The sequence below is a fragment of the Rattus norvegicus genome, chromosome 3, assembly GCF_036323735.1.
Source record: "Rattus norvegicus strain BN/NHsdMcwi chromosome 3, GRCr8, whole genome shotgun sequence".
NCBI lineage: Eukaryota > Metazoa > Chordata > Mammalia > Rodentia > Muridae > Rattus > Rattus norvegicus.
The window spans coordinates 162,793,441-162,815,848 of NC_086021.1; the positions used below are offsets into that span (position 1 = coordinate 162,793,441).

Below are 22,408 nucleotides of genomic sequence, written 5' to 3' on the forward strand. Positions count from 1 at the left end.
TGTGAGTGTCCACTTAGAGCATCTCAGGGATTGAACCCCAGGAGGGTGGGAACCAAGGTGGGGACAAGTGCATGGGGTGACAAGCAGTAGGAATTTCTCTTGGTAAGTGTCACTGAGGGTAAAGACCTGTTTACAACAGTCCTGAACATCTAAGACAGTCACAACTCAACCTGCCAAGGGAAATGCAGGACTTAGATGAAGGAAGAGATGGCCTTTATTAAAAGATGTTGAAAATCCAATGAGTAGTGCAGCAAGCCGCTCCTGGTTTGCCTGGAAAGGGCACAGAGGGACCACCAAGAAGGTGATGGAAGGACAGAGCTCCTCACTAGAGCCCAGGAGGGGACACATTTCTTTTTTCTTTTTTTTTTTTTTTTGGTTCTTTTTTTCGGAGCTGGGGACTGAACCCAGGGCCTTGCGCTTCCTAGGTAAGCGCTCTACCACTGAGCTAAATCCCCAGCCCCAAGGGACACATTTCTAGGTGGCACTCAGAGTCGGGTGTTTGTCATAAACAGACAGGGCACACAGGCCGAGAATGTCGCTCATTTGGCAGAGTGCTGGCCCAGCACACACCAAGTCCGTGATTCCATCTCCAGCACCACGCAAACCAGGAGCGCCTGTAATCTCAGCACTCTAGATACAGAACCAGGGGCATCAGAAGGTTAAGGTCATTGTTGGTAGCAAATTCAAGGCGAGCCTGGGGGGTGTGGGAACTTATTTCAGGGAAAAGCAAAAAGAACCAGAAAAATGTTACACAAATTTTGACTGCTGGACTGACGGTGTCTTCCTTGGAGACAAGCCCATTTCCAACTTCTCTACCATGCTAGCACCCAGCTGGGCCTGTGTCAGCCTTCACCTCCTCCCTGCCCTTGTCTTCAGGCTCCAGTTGCCACCGCTCCCATTTTCTTGGGGCCCCGTTCCGAGTCTTTCCCTCTGAGCAGACAGCTTGTCTTTATTGCCTGCCTGCAGCCAGAAGTGACTGCAGAGTCACCTCAGTGACCATCTACCTGTGCTATGACATGGGTTGGGGCTTGTATGGCCCAAGTCACAGTAGACAGCAACTGTAGGCTAGCACAGGAGCAGACTAAACAGCCACGGTGAGGATACACAGGCAAATGAGGGAGAGTTTGAGGACCAGGTAGGTATATCTGTACTTGAAAAAAAATGAAGTCCAGAGCATGTATTTTACCCTGCAGCACACGGCAAATAGTTTGTAAGATCTTAAAACGTCACAAGGTGGGCCGGGTTGGGACCTCTCGTTTGCCACCTCATATGCTGAAATAGCTGTCATCCTGCCCCTATTGTACAGATCTGGAGACTGAGGCCCTAGGAGGGTGGGGTCTTGAAGGTAACCTATAGGTAGGGACAGAGCGATTTGAATCCAGAGAGATGTTGTCTGGCAGGAGTTCGTTCCTGGGACTACCATTTGCTGACTGTGAATTCCCATAAGTCACCTGATTACTCTGAGCTGTCACTGTCCTAGATAGAAAAGGGACAGTTGGAGCTGCTGTTATGAGGATGCCTGGGTGCCTGGCAGGCCATCAGTGATCCATGGTGGTGATCCCTGCTTCATCATGGCTACACTCTAGGACAGGGGTTCTAGGTTCGGGTCTTCGGGAGGGGTCATGGAGTCATGCACATGCACATTCAGACGTGGCTTGGACCAAACTATATACTTTACTCTAGGACAGGGGTTATAGGTATGAGCGTTTGGGAGGGGTTGCACAGCCATGCACACGCACTCGGTACAGGCAGGTGAAGCGAGGGTTCCCCCAGTTGCTGGAGATCTTCACCTTGACTGCCGCAAAGCCCCTGGGTGGCTGGTTCTGGAACAGAGTCAGAGAGTGGCAGCTCCCCTCCCCGCCCCCACAGGCCTCTGCTCTGCTCAGCAGAGGAGCCTTGGGGGAAGAGAACTTTCCCACTTCACAGGGGAGAGTTCTAGAGAGGAGGAGCAGACTGTCCCAAGGCCACACAACACCTCAGCATTTGGGGGCTGGATGGAAGGTACTGAGGCCTGAAAGCACAGATACAGTGTGGTAGGGAAGATGCCTCAGCCTTGGAACCTTGGCAGTTCCTTGTCTGCGGGCCTCAGTTTCCCCTCTGTAAGAGGATTACGGCGGACAGGAAAGAAACTCTTGGGGCTGGATGGAGCCTCAGCCCCCGGCAATCATGGCTTCTCTGGAAGCTTAGCTCTCTCCATTCGCTGTGCCCAGAGTAGGTGGAAATAGTGATTCTCAAGCTCCCCGCCCAGTGCAAAAAGGCAGGGCTGGACTGGTGGCTCAGGCCTATAATCCCAACTACTGGTGGGGCCAGCCTGAGCTACATAGTGAAATTACGCCTCAAAAATAAAAGAGGGCTAAGGATATGGCTCAGAGGCAGAGCACTTGCCTAACAAGTGTGAGATCCTAGGTTCACTCCTCAGTTCTGCTATAAAACCCAAACCAGAACCCAGTGCATATTTTAACCCCCTAGGTAGTTACAGAAGGGACCCTGAGACCCGGAGTCCAGATCTGTGCAAGGTTGAGATTCAGGCCCATATTAGCCAGATCCCAAACTTGGACAATCATGTTGATAACTCATCCGGTCCTGCTTCTGTCTGTCCCCAAATTCCTCTTTTCTAGGCCTCAGTTTCTTCTCTTGTAGCCCGATCAGGTGTGACTCAGGACTTCTGGGATAAAGGCTTTAAGTTTGGAGCCCAGGAACCCCACCAGACGGACACCTTGTGTTCACATTTGCTATCCAGGAAGATGATGAAGCAAGAGGACTCCTGAAGGGACCGGAAGTCAGGGAAGACTAGGAAGTCAGGGTCAGAGGGCTTTCCCTGGGTGCTACTCTCGGCACTGGGTGCTGCCCCACGTCTCTTTAGTTTTCCAGTAGGCCCATGATGACTGTGCACCTTTTGGGGCTGTAGGGGACTGGGGGCGTTGCACATGGGGTACACTCAGCAGACCCTCCTCCATGGCTTCCCCAGGTACCTGGAGCTGAAATGTCTGGATGATGTTTTCTGGCTGAAACTGGAATGCCCCCAGGAACACTTCCTCCCTGGGCGGGTGCTCCATGCCCTGTGGAACCAGACAATGGAGCTGTGAAATGCAGCAGGGTAAGCCTTCCAAACTCCTGGGGTGGGGGGGTGGGCTCCTCATTCAACCTAGTGTCTGGGACAGGAAGGAACAAGGCCGGGGGAGTTGGAAGCTGGGGGTCTACGTCTAACATCACCAGTAAGGATCAGGTTGCTTCTCATCCTTCTCTGGACCCCATGCTACTCTATGGGCTGCCACAGTATAATGAAGCTTAGTGGTTTCTCTTTTCTCAGAAAAGCCTTAGTTGAACTAGATAGCTGTCTATGTTGGTCCTGGAAGGCTGAGATGTGCCACAATCTGGCTGTTCCCAACCTAACTAAGCCACATCCCCTCAGCTATGTGGATGGGTACTCTCAAGGTTTGGACTACCACCTTCCAAGGTGGTCCCTTCATCCTAGCCTGGCTCCCTGCCACCGTGTGCTCACGTAGATGACAAAGTCCTTTGGTGCAGTGTCCAGGCATCCCGACAATGAGATGGTCTTGGGAATGTGCTGCAGTGTAACGTTGGACAGATAGACTTTCTGGGCCAAACGGATGGTCACCTGGCCACGGTCACCGGCAAAGGCCCAGCAGTTCCCAGGTGTAACACTGGGCTAGAAGAGACAGATTTGAGGAGGCTGTGCTATGTGGACAGGGTCCCTCTTTCCCTGCTTCCCACCTTTCCTTGACCACCCAGAGGTGCCCATTTTCTCTCACAGAGCCTAGTTCCAGAAGCTCAGGCAGGGCAGGTGCCACGTCGAGCCTCCAGAGCTGTCCTCCTCAGTACCTGCTCACCCATCATTCCTTCCCTCATTCATTCATCCCTCAACATTCTTTACCTGCTTTCACTGTCACCCTGAGTCCTAGACTTGGATGTGCCTTCCATTTACAGAGGAGGAAACTGAGGCACAGAGCAGAAGAGTGAGTGGCCCGGGATTGTACAGAGCTGTAAGTAACTTGGCCCTGCAACTGGCTTGCTGTTGACAGCCATGATCTGACACATAAAACAAGAAATAGAAGCCCAGGATGGGAAGAGAACAGCCTCACAGCACTTGGGGGGAGAGCATGCCAACCTTGGAGAAGTCAGGTAGGGCTGGTGGCATGAGAAGCAGAAGTCAGCTGGCCTCACTTGCAGGTACAGAAGCCTGGCAGAGGCTTTCCCTCAGACCTGACTGCAGCCAGTGTTTCGCAGCCAGATTTGACCCCTCTATTGCCAGGGCTGTACCACCTGTCTCCCTGGCCAGCGATCTCTACAATCTGTGGTTCCTTTTTCCTGTTCCAGGCCCTCATTGCCAACTCATTGCACAGTGGGCCTTGCCTTGCTTGTCCTTGTCTACCCCAATAGGAGGCTTCCCACTCCTGGGAGGTCACTGTCCTAGATGGACTCAGAGTCCCTTGAGGATAGGACTCATAGACAAGCTGGTCTGTGGCTGTGGCACTGCCCCAAGTTGATGGCTAGGATGAGATCTTATTGGTCTGTAGCTGCTTTGGGGCACAGACAGGCTTGTTACCCTTTCTGGACTTCAGTTCCCCCATCCGAAAGGCAGGATTGCAGAGGGGTGAATGTTTGAAGGCTGGTTCTGCCAAGTATTGCATGCCCAAGTGATCTGGTTTTTTGGTATGGTGTCCTCCTTTGCAAAGGAAGTCTATCAAGCCCCACCCCAAGGTTGCCTGAGGGTTTCCAGACCCCAAAGTGTCTCAGCTGTTACACATAGCAGGGGTTACTATGGCCTTCTCCTGCTTAAGCCCTCCTCATGGCTCCTGTTCTCCACTCCTGTCCACTTCCCAGCTTTCAGCTTGTCCACTGCTCTCCACCTCTGCCCATCCCTCTTGCTGCTATCGTTCACCCTACCCCACCTCTGCTGCCAGCTCCTGTTCCCAGCCCTCTCCTGGCCATCTCCTACTGTCCCCTGCCCTGCCCCTGCCTCAAGGATCACATCCGGGGGCTGCGCGTAGTTCCACAGTCGGATCCAGTTCCAGTAGGAGCGAGCCTTGTCGTGGTTATACGTGGGTGACGTGTGCTCGAAGTCGATGCTGGCCCCTGTATGGAGGGGGGATGTCTCAGCCTCCGATGGAAGGAGACTTGTTCTGAGGGCACACTCAGCTCTGCTATCTGTGGAGCTCTGTTGCCACTCTGGGCAATGGAATGGACACTGTGGTATAAGAGCCGCTCACCCAGGCTGTGTGTCAGGGACACATTGCATTGCTTTTTCCCAGATCCTGGGCTGGTATCCTGGGAACAACTGCATGCATGTGCAGGATACGGAGGTCGGGGGCTGGCTTGAAGAATGGTGTTTCTGCAGAGGCACTCTTGCCTCTGATCTCACATTTCATTAAGGTCTCAGGTACCTGGGTCAGCTGGTGTTGCCTAGTTGGGCCCCATTCCCACTCTCAAGCATCCCAAGATGCTTTTAGCCCCATCCCCTGGGCAACTTACACTTTCATCCTCCTGACTGGAACATCCTTCCTTCCTCATTAGGTCTCAACCCAAACACCTCCCAAGGAGAGGGGTCTCCTGTTCCCTACGACCTCCTCTATTCCTCCTGAAGCCAATTTCTGACTACCATGAATTCCTGTTGGCACCCTCCCCTCCACCTCCCCGCTCCCGACCCCATCAAAGAAGGGAAACTGCCTCAGGCAGCCAGGTAGGAGCAGTGGTCCCTTTCAAAGCAGCACTTTACAATAGCAACCGTGTGCGCGCCTTATGAAGGGTTCCGGAGATAGGTCTGTGGTGGGCCAATGCAGGAGACAGGTCACTTACCTATGGACTTCAAGGCAAAGTCTGGCTTTTCAATGAAATCGCCTTGAATCATCTTCATTATTTTCTGGGTCATTTTTTGCTGAGAAGGCAGAAAACACAGGTCGTGCATCAGCGGCAATGGCAGGTGGTCTTTGGATACCTCTGCCACCCTCAGAGGCTGTGGATGGCCCCAAATAGGATGACACAGTCGCTGTACTGGGGGAAAACCCTGAGACACAAAGTCACCCCTACCCTTTGGGACTGTTGTGAGCTTTCAAGTTCATGTTTCAAGATGGCCTGTAGAGGTCCCGGAGACTTAGTAAGGTTAAGGGCAGGGGCTGTGGAAGAAGGTAGACCCTTACTGCTGTGGGTCCTAGGCAATGTAGTGCCTTTGAATTTAGATATCAGAAGTCTGTAAGATGGGGCAAAAAATCCTGTCTGCAGGCATGGCTGTGGCATTCTGTTAAGGGATTAGAGAACTGTGTGAGGCCCTATTGTGTGCAGAAACTGTACTCAGCCCACCGTGTCCTCTGTTATCCTCTATGGCCTTCCAGAGTGATTGGACCATTGCCACTCCACTCAAGGGAAGAATAGTGCAGTGCATAGAATAAAGTGTCAGAGCCCACCCAGCCGTGAGAAGCAGGGCCAACAGTTTACAGCCGCTGGACCACTGAGCACTCTTCTGGCCGGGTACAGGAAGACTGCAAAGAAAGCACTGTGCACAGTCAGTGCTCAGCCAAGGTCAGCTCTTCCTGAAGCTGTAGGGGAGGACAGTTCTGTTTCCATAACAGCAGCAAAAAAGTCTCCTGTTCCAAGCGCCATTTTATTCAATCTGACGCTGATATCTTCTCACAGAGGAGTGTGTGTGTGTGTGTGTGTGTGTGTGTGTGTGTGTGTGTACAAGGACCCCTGCCCATCAGCCTGGACTAAAGCAGAAAAGACGCTTTGTGACCGAGTCCTAAGGGCTTACAGTGCTGCTTGTATCTCTGGGGTTTCTCTCACAAAGCCAACACATGTTGTGAGGAAGTCAGGTTAGGTGACAGGCCATTTGGGGGGTGCTCTGAGTGATGGTGGTGATAGTTTGAATATGAAGTGTCCCCCACAGGCTCATGTGATGAAAACATGGTCCACAAGCAGGTGACACTACTTTTGGAAGTTCTAGAAACTTTAGGAGTTGAGTCTAACCAACTCCATGGACTCTGCCATGGACTCCAACTGCCATGGTGTTTTGTCTAAGCACGTTCCAAGCAAGCAGAGTCCCCTGAAACCCTGAGTCATAAATAATACTCCTCCTTTTAAGTTGTCACACTGTGTATTCAGTCTACAACGCCAATAAAACAAACACAGAAGGTTGGTTGTTGTGGCTAAACCTGACCGTATGGTTCTTAAGTCTTTGAAATTGGTTTGTGGGAGGAATTTGGAAGAGTTTGACAATATGGGCTAGAGAAACCCTAGAATGATATGAGACTTATAGCAGAGCTTAGTGATATTGAATACAAGGATCTGGCCAGACTCCTGAGCTTTCAGATGGGGCAAAGACTCTACCAGGATTCGAACCAAGGGCATTCTTATTGCATTCTGGTAAAGAATGTATCTATGCTTTTTTTTTTTCCATGTTCTACTTTATGGAACTTCCGTTTTATGGAAGACCAAGTTTAACTGTGATGGGCTAATTTATCTATTTGGAGAAAGCTCTAAGAAAGTGTAGTATTTAAGCAATGGCATAACTATTGCTGGCTGCTTTTCAGGTAGGCTCACAGAAGGAATTGGGGACAGAGAGCAGAGCAGAAGTATTTGATTTGGCCAGAAAAGGAGCACACTTAAAGTTGTGGGAAAGGGTAGCCCTGGATCTTAAACAGGTTATCACCAAAGAAATCCAGTACCTTCCATCAGGACAATAGGAATGGTGACTTAATTGTATCTCAATATCTGGCTAGACATCAGCACAACAGGTACAAGGGTATGAAAGAGCGGATTTATTTTAAAGATTTATCCTTGAGAAGAAAGTACCTCCGGGAGACTCTGATCACAAAGAATTGTGTAAAAAATGTTTATCCAGAGTTGGTTTTTATATGTTCAGTCACTTAAGCATTCAGAGGCCACAATAGCCATGGTGCAAGGAGGCCTGGCTTCTTCTGGAGCTATCAGCAGACTCTGGCACCATCCATATGATGTGGATTTGTAAAGACACAGAACGTAAGAGTTATAGAACCACAGAGGTTTCTACCCTGATTTCAAAGGAGGGTCTTGGAGGCTGGGTAAAGTATGGTGGGATCAGAATCCCCAGGCTGATGTGTGACGCTGTAAGATTGGAGGTTATGCAGTAGCACAGAGTCTAAGAAGACAGAGATGCTTTGGTAAGGATGGTACCACTGGGGTCAGGGATTTTTATATTCATGTGGGACTAAAAGATAAAGTGCAAGTCTTAAGAGCCCTCAAATGTGTGGTTAGGAATTCCCATTAAGATAACTTTGGCAATGGTTTGAAGATGAATGGACATGAGTCCAAATAAGGTAAAAACTTATAAATAAGTCTTATAAAAATTTCAATCTAGATCTGTCTAAACCAGCTTAATACCTACCAAGAAAGAAGTAGTACTTTTACTTCATCTCTCCTACAAAGCAAAGGGGATTTCCTGACTGATAATTGCCATTATATGAGGTAAATAGAGTTCTTTTATATCATGTTGAGAAAACACTTAAAATTCCTAGACATTAAGCAGGAAGATACCAAGTGAGAAAAAGAAAAACAGAAACAGAATACCATACAGAATATTGAAGTTATCTGACAGATTTTAAAAATAACTATGATTAATATCTTAAATAAAGAAAAAGGTAGAAAACACAAACCAGTGATGAATTGATGGTAGAATAAAGTCTATGAAATGAAAATTTATTGAATAAGAATTATAAATATATAATATATTTAAAATTATTTATATGTTTAGAATTCATATTCAATATATAAGATGAATGGTTGGTTTTATTTGCAGAATACAATATTTCAAATGAGCCTCAAGAAAGTTAAGAAAAGCCCAAATCCCATGGGGAAGAGAGCTGAACACCCAGGACTGCAGACATCCTGAGACTGCAGGACAGACTGCCACTTCTGCACACCTCTGCCCACATCCCTGGTCCAAGGGGAAACTGCACAGTGCCTCTGGACACAGGAATATAGGAACAGTCAGCGGTAGGTACCCACAGTTCTGGTCTGTGTGCAGGACTGAACTGAGCAGGTCAAACAGATCCCTGCACCCAAATCCTGTGGTGGAGAGAGCTGGACCCCTCAGAAGTGTGGACACTCCTGAGAAGTCAGAGGAGACTACCCTCTGCTCACATTCCAGAGCCAAGAGGGAATCACCTGGTGCCAACTGTGCCCCCTGGGTGCAAGGACCTAGGAGCAATCAGGGGCAGGACCCTTCTGATTCCTGCCAGTCCCTAGAGCTGAAAGACAGTCACCAGGAGCACCTACACACCGGAAATCAGAGCACCTGTTCTCAGGAAAAGTCTGAAAGAAAACAGGAAAACAGTTCTACAGGAGTGCTGACACAGAGGACTACAGCAGGGTCAAGTCACTCCCAGAAACAGCAAGACAAGCAAACACAGAGACAACCCAATGGTGAGAGGCAAGTGCAGGAACCTGAGCAACAGACACCAAGACTACTTGGCATCATCAGAGCCCAGTTCTCCCACCAAAGAAAATACTAGATATCCAAACACACCAGAAAAGCAAGATTTAGATTTAAAATCACATTTTGTGATAATGATGGAGGACTTTAAGAAGGACATAAGGAACTCCCTTAGAGAAATGCAGGAAAACACAACCTTCGAGAGGAAACACAAAAATCCCTGAAAGAATTACAGGAAAACACAACCAAACAGGTGAAGGAATTGAACAAAACCATCCAGGATTTAAAAATGGAAATAGAAACAATAAAGAAAGCACAAAGGGAGACAACCCTGGATATAAAAAAACCTAAGGAAAAGACAAGGAGTCGTAGATACAAGCATCACCAACAGAATACAAGAGATAGAAGAGAGAATCTCAGTGGCAGAAGATACCATAGAAAAGATTGACAAGGGGGCTGGAGAGATGGCTCAGCGGTTAAGAGCACCCGACTGCTTTTCCAGAGGTCATGAGTTCAATTCCCAGCAACCACATGGTGGCTCACAACCATCTGTAAAGAGATCGATGCCCTCTTCTGGTGTATCTGAAGACAACTACAGTGTACTTTTATATAATAAATGAATAATCTTAAAAAAAAAGAAAACATTGACAAAACTGTCAAAGATAATGTAAAACACAAAAAGCATCAAGCCCAAAACATCCAGGAAATCCAGGACACAAGAAAATCAAACCTAAGAATAATAGTTATAGAAGAAAGTGAAGACTCCAAACTTAAAGGACCAGTAAATATATTCAACAAAATTACAGAAGAAAACTTCCCTAACCTAAAGAAAGAGATGCACATAAACATACAAGAAGCCTACAGAACTCCAAATAGATTGGACCACAAGAGAAATTCCTCCCGTTACATAATAGTTAAAACACCAAATGCACAAAACAAAGAAAAAATATTAAAAGCAGTAAGGGACAAAGGTGAAGTGACATATAAAGGCAGACCTGTAAGAATTACACCAGACTTCTCACCAGAGACTATGAAAGTCAGAAGATCCTGGACAGATGTCATACAGATCCCAAGAGAACACAAATACCAGCCCAAGTTACTGTATCCAGCAAAACTGTTAATTAACATAGATGGAGAAATCAAGATATTTTGTGAGAAAACCAAATTCACACAATATCTTTCTACAAATCCAGCACTACAAAGAATAATAGATGGAAAACTCCAACACAAGGAGAGAAACTACACTGTACAGAAAGCAAGTATATAATTTCCTTGCAATGAAACCAGAAGAGAGACACATAAACATAATTCCACCTCTAACAAGGAAAATAAAAGGAAGTGACAATCACTATTCTTTAATATCTCTCAACATCAACGGACTCAATTCCCCAATAAAAAGACATAGACTAACTGAATGGATACGTAGAAAGGACCCAGCATTTTACTGCATGCAGGAAACACACCTCAGAGACAAAGACAGCACAACCTCAGAGTAAATGGCTGGAAAACAACTTTACAAGCAAATGGCCCAAGGAAACAAGCTGGAGTTGCCATTCTAATATCAAATAAAATCGACTTTCAACCAAAAGTCATTAAAAAGATAAGGAAGGACACTTCATATTCATCAAAGGAAAAATCCATCAAGATGAAATTTCAATCCTAAATATCTATGCTCCAAATGTAAGGGCACCTGCATTCATAAAATAAACCTTACTAAAGCTCAAAGCACACATTGCGCCTCACACAATATTAGTAGGAGATTTTAACACCCACTCTCATCAATGAACAGATCATAGAAACAGACATTAAACAGAGACATCGAGAAACTAACAGAAGTTATGAATGAAATGGACTTAACAGATATTTATAGAACATTCCATCCTAAAACAAAAGGATATACCTTCTTCTCACAACCTCATGGAACCTTCTCCAAAATTGACGATATAATTGGTCACAAAACAGGCCTCAACAGATACAGGAAGATAGAAATAACCCCATGCTTCCTATCAGATCAACACGCACTAAGACTGGTCTTCAATAACAACAACAATGACAGAAACCCCACATATACATGGAAGATGAACAATGCTCTACTCAATGAAAACTTGGCCAAGGAAGAAATAAAGAAAGAAATTAAAGACTTCTTAGAATTTAATGAAAATGAAGGCACAACATACCCAAACGTATGGGACACAATGAAAGCTGTGCTAAGAGGAAACCTCATAGCTCTGAGTGCCTGCAAAAGAAACAGGAGAGAACATACATCAGCAGCTTGACAGCACACCTAAAAGTTCTAGAACAAAAGGAAAGAAATAAATCCAAGAGGAGTAGAAGGCAGGAAATAATCAAACTCAGGGCTGAAATCAACCAAGTAGAAACAAAAAGGACTAGACAAAGAATCAACAAAACCAGGGGCTGGTTCTTTGAGAAAATCAACAAGACAGATAAACCCTTAGCCAGACTAACCAGAGGTCACAGAGAGTGTGTCCAAATTAACAAAATAAGAAATAAAAAGGGAGACATAACAACAGAATCTGAAGAAATTAAAAAAATCATCAGATCCTATTACAAAAGCCTATATTCAACAAAACTGGAAAATCTGGAGGAAATGGACAATTTTCTAGACAGATTCCAGGTACCAAAGTTAAGTCAGGAACAAATAAACTATCTAAACAACCCCATAACTCCTAAAGAAATAGAAGCAGTTATCAAAAGTCTCCCAAGCAAAAAGAGCCCAGGTCCAGATGGGTTCAGTGCAGCATTCTATCAGACCTTCATAGAAGATCTCATACCAATACTATCCAAACTATTCCACAAAATAGAAACAGATGGAGCACTACCGAATTCCTTCAATGAAGCCACAATTACTCTTATACCTAAACCACACAAAGACCCAACAAAGAAAGCGAACTTCAGACCAATTTCCCTTATGAATATTGATGCAAAAATACTCAATAAAATTCTTGCAAACTGAATCCAAGAATACATCAAAATGATCATCCATCATAATCAACTAGGCTTCATCCCAGGGATGCAGGGATGGTTTAATATATGGAAATCCATCAACGTAACCCACTATATAAACAAACTCAAAGATAAGAACCACATGATAATTTCATTAGATGCTGAGAAAAGCATTTGACAAAATTCAATACCCCTTCATGATAAAAGTCCTGGAAAGATCAGGAATTCAAGGCACATATCTAAACACAGTAAAAACAACATACAGCAAACCAGTAGCTAACATCAAACTAAATGGAGAGAAACTTGAAGCAATCCCACTAAAATCAGGGACTAGACAAGGCTGCCCACTCTCTCCCTACTTTTTCAATGTAGTACTCGAAGTCCTAGCCAGAGCAATCAGACAGTGAAAGGAGGTCAAAGGGATACAAATTGGAAGGAAAGAAATCAAAATATCACTATTTGCAGATGATACAATAGTATACTTAAGTGACCCCAAAAGTTCCACCAGAGAACTACTTAACCTGATAAACAACTTCAGCAAAGTGTTGTGGTATAAAATTAACTCAAACAAATCAGTAGCCTTCCTCTACTCGAAGGATAAACAAGGCTGAGAAAGAAATTAGTAAATGACACCCTTCACAATAGTCCTAAATAATATAAAATATCTTGGTGTGACTTTAACCAAGCAAGTGAAAGATCTGTATGACAAGAACTTCAAGTCTCTGTAGAAAGAAATTGAGGAAGACCTCAGAAGATGGAAAGATCTCCCATGCTCATGGATTGGCAGGATTAATGTAGTGAAGATGGTCATTTTGCCAAAAGCAATTTACAGATTCAATGCGATCCCCATCAAAATTCCTACTCAATTCTTTATAGAGATAGAAAGAGCATTTGCAAATTCATTTGGAATAACAAAAACCAGGTTAGCAAAAGCTATATTCAACAATAAAAGAACTTCTGAGGGAATCACCATCCTTGACCTCAAGCAGTATTAGAGAGCAATAGTCATAAAGACTGCATGGTATTGGTACAGAGACAGGCAGATAGATCAGTGGAACAGAATCGAAGACCCAGAAATGAACCCACACACCTATGGTCACTTGATTTTTGACAAAGGAGCTAAAACCATCCAATGAAAGAAAAATAGCATTTTCAGTAAATGGTGCTGGTCCAACTGGAGGTCAGCATGTAGAAGAATGCTAATCAATCCGTTCTTATCACCCTGTACAAAGCTTAAGTCCAAGTGGATCAAGGACCTCCACATCAAACCAGATGCACTCAAACTAATAGAAGAAAACGTGGAGAAGAGTCTTGAACACATGGGCACTGGGGAAAATTTCCTGAACAGAACACCAATGGCTTATGCTTTAAGATCTCAAGAATCGATAAATGGGACCTCACAAAACTGCAAAGATTCTGTAAGGCAAAAGACACTGTCATTAGGACAAAATGGCAACCAACAGATTGGGAAAAGATCTTTACCAATCCTACATCTGATAGAGGGCTAATGTCCAAAATATACAAAGAACTCAAGAAGGCAGATTCCAGAGAGACAAATAACCCTATTAAAAATGGGGTACAGAGCTAAACAAAACTTTCTCAGCTGAGGAATGTCGAATGGCCAAAAAGCACCTAAAGAAATGTTCGACAACCTTAGTCATCAGGGAAATACAAATCAGAACAACCCTGAGATTCCACCTCACACCAGTCAGAATGGCTAAGATAAAAAAACTCAGGTGACAGCAGATGCTGACGAGGATGTGGAGAAAGAGGAACACTCCTCCATTGTTGGTGGGATTGCAAACTGGTACAACCACTCTGGAAATCAGTCTGGAGGTTGCTCAGAAGATTGGACATAGTACTACCTGAGGACTCAGCTATACCTCTCCTGGGCATATACCCAAAAGATGCTCCAACATACAACAAAGACACATGTTCCATGATGTTCATAGCAACCTTATTTATAATAGCCAGACGTTGGAAAGAACCCAGATGCCCTTCAACAGAGGAATGGATTCAAAAAATGTGGTTCATCTACACAATGGAGTACTACTCAGCTATCAAAAACAATGACTTCATGAAATTCATTGGCAAATGGAATGAACTAGAAAATATCATCCTCAGTGAGGCAACCCAATCACAGAAAAACACACTTGGTATGCACTCATTGATAAGTGGATATTGGTCCAAAAGCTCGAATTACCCAAGATGCAATCCACAGACCACAGGAAGCTCAAGAAGAAGGATGATTAATATCGGATGCTCCCACTCCTTCTTAAAAGGGGAAAATATTCATAGGAGGGGATATGGAAGCAAAGTTTAGAGCACTGACGGAAGGAATGGCCATTAAGAGCCTGCCCCACGTGTGGCCCATATATATACAGCCACCAAAACTAGATAAGATTGATGCATAAAATAAAAAATGCATGCTGAAAGGGACCAGATATAGATCTCTCCTGAGAGACACATCTAGAACATGTCCAATACAGAGGTCAATGCTAGCAGCAAACCACCAAACTGGGAACAGGACCCCCTTGGGGGAATTAGAGGAAGTATTGAAAGAGTTGAAGGAGCTTGCAACCCCATAAGAACAACAATGCCAACCAACCAGAGCTTCCAGGGACTAAACCACTACCAAAAGACTACATGGACTGACCCTGGGCTCTAACTGCATAGGTGACAGAGAATAGATTGTGGCACCAGTGGAAGGGGAAGCCCTTGGTCCTGCCAAGGTTGGACCCCCAGTGCAGGGGAATGTGTCGGGGGGCAGTAAGGGGAATGGAATGGGGGGGACACCCGTATGGGGGAGGAAAAGGGGATGGGCGCTTATGTACAGGAAACCAGGAAAGGGAATATCATTTGAAATGTAAGTAAAGAAATATATCTAATAAAAAAAAAGTTAAGAAAGAAGTGTCAAAACACAGGTCAAAAAAAAAGAATGGAAACAACAACAAATGAATCATGTGGGAAATATTTGGAAGTGACTCTAATGGTCTAGCATAGATACAATTAGAATACAAGCGAGAAAAGAATTTATGGCTAAGAAGAAATTTTTTTTTTTTTTTTTTTTTTTTTTTTTTTTTTTTTTTTTTTGGAGCTGGGGACCGAACCTGGGGCCTTGCGCTTGCTAGGCAAGCGCTCTACCACTGAGCTAAATCCCCAACCCCAAGAAGAAATATTTTAAGAAATTAAAAACTAGGGGCTGGGGATTTAGCTCAGTGGTAGAGCGCTTACCTAGGAAGCGCAAGGCCCTGGGTTCGGTCCCCAGCTCCGAAAAAAAGAACCAAAAAAAAAAAAAAGAAATTAAAAACTAATATTTTTAAGAAGTTATTGAAAATGCCAATGTATATATTCAATAAAAGTAAAACCCCCAGGCAGGTTATACTGAACACACAAAAATATTATAGAAGTTTCTAGAGTAAAACTTTCTAGAGTAAAATAAGACTAAAAAACAGAACCAGATTAGACACAAATGGTGAAAGTTAAGGATGGTGTCATTTTTAATAGCAACAGTAAAAGTAGAATAAAATGATGGACTTCCTTTAGAATTTTTGTTTCCTTTCTAAAGTTCTATACCCAGCAAAACTATCAATTAGGAAAATGATAGAGTAAGGATATTTAAAAACATACAAGTTCTCTCTCTCTCTCTCTCTCTCTCTCTCTCTCTCTCTCTCTCTCACACACACACACACACACACACACACACACACACACACACACACACACACATCTTTTCTTTTACTCCTTTGCAGGAAGTTACTGGTGTGGGGAAGGTACGCTCCATCAAAATGAGGGATGAAACCAAGGATGGAGATAACTTGGGATATAAAAAACAGGGCATCAACAAAGACATTGGGGGGCAGCCACTCACCTCATCAGACATGGCTTCCATCTGTTGGAGTTTGGCAATGAGCAGGTTCATGCTACCTCGTAGGTCCTGGATTTCCCCAGTGTGATGTCGTACCTTTTCCTGGTACATCCTTATCAACAAGGAGGTAAAATGAGAGTTGACTGTTTTATGATGTTGCTATCTTTTTGTGAGTAAGCTTTCAAAAACGACCCTTAAAACCTTCTGCTCTTCTGGGTCTATCACTCATACCTCAGCTTCTTATTTCTAAAGCATTACTACCTTTCTTCCTTTTGCTTGGAATATTTGTAAGTTCAGTTCAATCCTTCCAAAATATTCAGTATTTTTTGTCTAAGCAAGAACGCTGTCATGAGGTGACAGCTTGTTAGTTAATATTTCTTCCCAGCAACTATTTACTGAGCACTGATTATGAGCCAGGAACTATTTAAGACAGTCACAGTTTAAAAAAAATTTCTATATACCCAGAACAACATGAAAGCTATGCCTTTTCTCACACTGAGAAGTCCAAGGTCTAGAAAAAAGGTGACTTGTTTAAGTTCAGCCATACAATTCACAGGAGTTAGGATTTAAGTCCAGGCTGGTCTGAATGTTCTGCCCATATTTTTAGCTAAGGATACACCCTGGATTCCAACTATAGTTTTTAGAGGAACATAAGACTAAGTAGTTTTCTCTTACCTCAGGCTCTGCAGTGGACCACTTATGCTGTCATCCTGATGGAATATTGAAGAAAGGAGGGATCTTTGTCAGGTGGTCTAATCTGAGCCTGGTGAGAGCCTCATCTCTATACTCTATCATAGCGGTAAATCCCATTCATTCATCCACCTTCCTTTTTAATCTCTCATCCATCCACTCACGTACTATCTACCCAAATTTGAAGCCTTTCCCCTCCTTTCCCATCCATCTGCCCATCCATCTGCCCATTCATCCATCCATCCATCCATCCATCCATCCATCCATCCATCCATCCATCCATCCATCCATCCATTCATCTATCTATACACCCATCTCCCTATTCATTCTTCCTGTATTCACACCCCATTTGGTACAGCTAACTAGCACTGGCAGTTCCCTGTGCTTAGCACTGAAATAGCTGTTGCTTGTATGAATCACCCTTGTCTGCTCTCTTTAGGGGTTGCCAGTACAGTAGGGGAGATGCTCATGGTTACAGACAACAAAGAAGAGAGGAAAATGTAACCTCTTTTGCTTTGGAGTGTCTGGATGTTGTGCTCTTTCAGCTAGACCTCAAAGAATTACAATGGCACAGAAAGTGAGAGAGAGAGAGAGAGAGAGAGAGAGAGAGAGAGAGAGAGAGAGAGAGAGAGAGAGAGAGAGCATATTAGAGACTTCCCTCAGATCCTCATTCTCTATAGGTTTCTTTGACTTCCCCATCAGGAGTTCCACTTGTTTTCTATTTCTTTTTCATCAGAAAACAAAGCCTGAGTCTCAGTAAAGCAGAGAGAGTAGAGAGCAGTGTGGTTTCTTACAGCCTTATTTTAGGTGGGGATCTAGAGAGAGGGAGCTGGGCCACTGCTGGCTGAAAGACAGATAGGGAAGCCATCTGAGGTGGATATATGACTGTGTACAGTCCTTGAAAGTCACATGTGCAGGAGAGAGGGATTTCTGGTGGGCAGAATGGCAAAGGAGCAATTTGGAGCTGGGGTGAGTCAAGAACGAACCATCATCCAGATTCGGTGAGTGTAAGAGAAACTGCAGAGGGATATTGGTTGGTTTAGAAGGGTCAGTCAGCCGTGGGTCCTGGAGGGTTTACACTCACCTGCCAGACTTCCATTTTTGATGGTAAATGCATGGAAAACATCCAGAAGCCTGTGGGTCACGAGAATAAGACAGACCCACTTAACTCAAAGGGTGAAAACTTGGGTTCAGGAACTGAGGCATCTAGGTTAGGTTTGTGTAATTTTGGGAGAAATTGCTTAATCTCTACATAGCTAAGTATTCAAATCTGTGAGATAGGAATAGCATAATGTCATGCTCAAATGTCCTTTGTGAGATGTGCATCACACAGGCTAACTGACACACACCTTCTTCTACCTTATATTTCAGCCTTGTTGCCTAGTGGGCAAAGAGAAGGCAGGGTAGGTCTTACCTGCGTTTTTATGAGCTTTAGGCTGGCTCAAGTCTATTACTTAAAAGCCCTCAAAACATATTTGTTGTTCTTAATTTTAAAATGTTTTGAAAGCATTTCTTGACCTCTGCAACTAACTGTTCATTTCTTTTAAGCTGCAGGGCAGCCTTTGCAAGACAGGTGGTAACTGGCAGCATGAGAGACCGAGTCGAGTCTGTGCTACAGCCCTGGGCACCCTTTCCCATGATGGGCCCAAGCCTGGGTCACCTCCACCTAGGCAGGGCCCCGGAGACTCACCAAAAACACAGAGGACCAGAAGGCCCATCTTTTCAATGAGTTTCTGGAAGAGCAACTTGAACCTGAGAAGCAGAGTGGCCACGGTCAGGGTCAGCTGGAGCGTCTGGCAGGCTCCCCTGTCCTTGCTCCATTGTTCCATCTATATGTCCTTTGTCTCTCTTCCTGTTCCCATCCTTACTCAACTTGTCCCCCTCTTTCTAGGGCCTTCAGATTCACCTACCTCTCCCTGCAATCTTAGCCTGACTGGAAGCCCATGGTGGTGGTGGAGGGAGGCAATGAAGGAGATATTTAAACTGTAAAGTTTAACTAGATGGATATGGTGGACATCTCAGAAGAGGCATTTAGGTAGACAAAGCAAGCTCAGGGAGAGAAGTGGATGTGGGGTGAAGTCATTCTAAACAGGAAGAATACTGGCAAAGCTGTCACGTGGGAACCTGGGTGGGGTGTTCAGAGACTGAGAACCCCAGACTTGCAGGCCCCGTGGGTCCACAGAAGGAAGCAGAATGGTGGGCCAAGGTTCAGGCTGGGGAGTTGAGCAATGGGGAGCCACCGTGAGTCTGGGGTGGGGAATGTGGCAAAAACCAGACTGAGGATGGCTCATCTGGCCTGACTAGCAGGGAAAGAGCAGCTAACGAAGACACTGTCACTGTTCCTACCACACCCTCCCCTCTCCAATGTTCACCTGCAGGTGTTAAGTAGAACTTGCTGGGCCTGAGTCCTCAGGAAGCAGGCGAGGTAGGTGAGCCAGGCTGAAGAGGAGACAGCAGAGCAGTAAGGAGTTGTACTTTTATTTGGGTCCCATGGTGAACACTCACTGTCTGTCCTGGGCCTAGGGGATTCCTTGGAGCTGGGAGACTCTCTCAACTTGGTGGTTGAGCCCAGGATAGCCCCTGGATCAGCTTATGTAAACAGCCAGAAGTTCCCAGCCTATGAGTAAGCCTCTACTGTGCACACTAGGTAGCACAAAAGATGGTGTGTGTTAATGCCATCCATGGACTGGGAGCCTGGAGAGGGCGGTGTCCTTGTGGGGGTCATCTCTGGAGTTTAAATCAGGAAGTGGGGGTTCAGAGTAGATGAAAAGGTAGGTGTGTGCATGGAGGAAAGGAAAATGGAGAAGAGGGCAGGTGCTTAGCTTGGAAGATTGGTACATAGTAAAATGGAGAGCCAGAGGAATGATGTATGGACAGAGGTTGATAGTCTACAGCAACAAATGAAAATAGGGGGGAAGCAATAAGTGGTTAAGTGAATAGACAGAGGATGGATGGATGGGTGGGTGGGTAATGGATGGATAATAGATAAGTGGATGGGTGGATAATGGGTGGATAATGGATGAATGCATTAGTGGATTAATGGAGTCGAAGTAGAGAAGGTCCTGGGGACTGTTCCTCCTATATTAGCAAGCTTTCCTTTTCCCCTCCAGGGAAGCCCTATTTGGATTGGGTGGGGCAGCCTGCAGCTCCTCAAATACATTGCCATTCAGGGCAGCCTGAGTTCTGGTAGAGCTTGGTAGTCAAAGTAGTTATTCCATATATACATACACATATATCCCAGTATGAACTGGGCGAGGCTGAGGCCTGGGGGGTTGATGCGAAGAGGCAACAGGAGAGGGTCATCTGCAGAGAACATAGATCACAAGGTCCCTCAGGACATGGGCTTGCAGAGACCTGGGGGCCCCAGGCTTGGTGTACGCAGCTTTGCTGTTCCGCTCCCAGCTTCTCACACCAGGTCCCAGTGAAGCCCCAGGACTCTGTTCCTGCTCACTCATGTTTGCTGGGGTCGCCTCTGCCATTCTGTTGATATAGCTTCTTTGGGCACTCCTGAGGATGACAAAGTTCACAATCATATTTTACATCGTACAAGATCCATAGTGCCACCATGTTGCAGACCGAGCAGCTGTGAACCAGGGACAGACGATGTCTGGCTGACCACAAAATAATTTTTTTTTTTTTTGCTGACATGAAGCTCATAGGAGGCCATGTCCACTCTCTTCCTCCCTAGACAGTCGTGGTTCTCCATGACACTACACCTGAGGTAGCATAGTGACAGGAAGGAAGAGCACAGCGCAGCAGGGGCCTGGAATTTGGGAAGCACCAGAGAACTCTCTTGGCCCCTCTTGCTTAGGGAGATAGAAACATCTTCATTTTGTAAGATAACAACCCCTAAACACTTTTTAATTTGACTCGATGTGTGTTTTTACTCAGAAACCACATATCTAGCTGTTGTATTTTGGATACTAAATGTTTCCAGATGGGTTAAAGAATTGGTTTCCAAGTGTGGTGGCTTCTGGAAGTCAGTCTTTAAGAGGTGAGGCCTAATAGGAGGTCCTTAGGTCATGGGGTACATATCCCGGAAAGACACTGTGGGTTCCCAGTCTTTCCCTTTCCCTCTTCGCTTCTTGGCTCATGAAGTGATTGCTCTTCTCTCCATATGTTTGTCATGTCATGTTGTCACAAAAACTCAAAACAAGCAAACACTAGGTCCTTGATTATGGCCTAGAACTTCCAACCCATGAATCAAAACAAACCTTTTGTCTCTGTAAGCTGATTGTCATCGGTGCTCTGTTATGGTGATAGAACAGCCTCTCACAGGGCCAGGCTGTGCTAGCATAGTAACATAAGACTGATGCACTCCCGAGGTATGCCAGGGTGGTCAGTGCACCTCACAACAACCAGAATAGAGGAGTTTGTAACTTCCCAACACAAAGACCTGCCTCTTACCCTGACCTCACCACTACACATGTATCACATGTGCCACGTCACCACATTACACCGGATAAAACACACAATCACTGAAGGCCAACTTAAAAACCAGGGATGAGATAGTCATAGAAACTAAACATGGATGAACTAAAATGCCCTCGTTTTAAAGAGATTTTTCCTTTCCCCATGGTCTGCTTTTTGGAAACAAATATCATTTTCAAATGATATTTTCCCTGTTGCCTGCAACTGGATGGCTCTTGAAAAAGAGGGTACAGATATTTGTTTCCTTGTTTCCAACACCAGCCTGAGGTACAGTGGGGCGGAGAGCAGGTGGGGCTGATACCCCACTCGCAGCTCACTGTGCAGGCTGCAGCACACAGTAGGCACTCAGTAAATGCATGCTAAAACGATGACTGCTCTGCACTCTGCCATTGCCCGGGAGACCTAGAGAAAGCTACTTTGAGCCTCTCTGTCCTCGGCAGCTACCTCTGTAAGGACAGTTGACAAGGCCTGCTTTCCCCCAAGGAACTCTAAATGGGCTGGGGGAAAGGCAGGAGCTGGCCTTACCTCCTAGACCTGCCACTGTGAGTTGTGTCTTCAGATATGGGACACAAGTCCCCGGTGTTCCTTGTCCGGGGCATTGATTTTCTCTCTTAAGGGCTGAGGATGAGGATGGATGTCTATGGAACTCAATGAGGAGGAAGTGGCAGCCACTGCCACCACCACCATTGAGTATTCCCTGGAATGTGACACGGAATATACTGGGTCAGGTGGGACTGTCAGTTCTGTGACCTCATAGAGCACTTGGATGGACTCCAGGTCTGTAACCTGTCTCCTGAACTTCTGTCTTAGTTAGGGTTCCATTGCTGTGAACAGACACCATGATCAAAGCAGCTCTGATAGGACAATATTTAATTGGGGCTGGCTGACAGGTTCAGAGGTTCAATCCATAATCATCAAGGCAGGAACCATGGCAGCATCCAGGCAGGCCCGGTACTGGAGGAGCTGAGAGTTCTACATCTTCATCCAAAAGCAGACAGGAGAAGACTGACTCCCATGTGGCTAGGAGAAGG

The 22,408-nt window shown here is 45.4% G+C and overlaps 1 protein-coding gene across 1 annotated transcript; it reads right to left on the reverse strand.

The window, feature by feature from the left end:
- Nucleotides 1–1,655: 1,655 nt before the first annotated feature.
- On the reverse strand, nt 1,656–22,081 carry Sun5 (Sad1 and UNC84 domain containing 5). Its single transcript, NM_001415685.1, has 13 exons — nt 21,903–22,081; nt 20,398–20,453; nt 20,175–20,249; nt 19,319–19,385; nt 18,637–18,698; nt 18,031–18,080; nt 16,932–16,966; nt 16,260–16,368; nt 5,818–5,896; nt 4,982–5,097; nt 3,503–3,670; nt 2,973–3,059; nt 1,656–1,823 (listed from the first exon to the last, which is right to left on the reverse strand). The coding sequence occupies exons 1-13, from the start codon at nt 21,974–21,976 to the stop codon at nt 1,692–1,694; spliced, it is 1,110 nt and encodes a 369-aa protein (NP_001402614.1). The 5' UTR covers nt 21,977–22,081; the 3' UTR covers nt 1,656–1,691.
- Nucleotides 22,082–22,408: the final 327 nt, after the last annotated feature.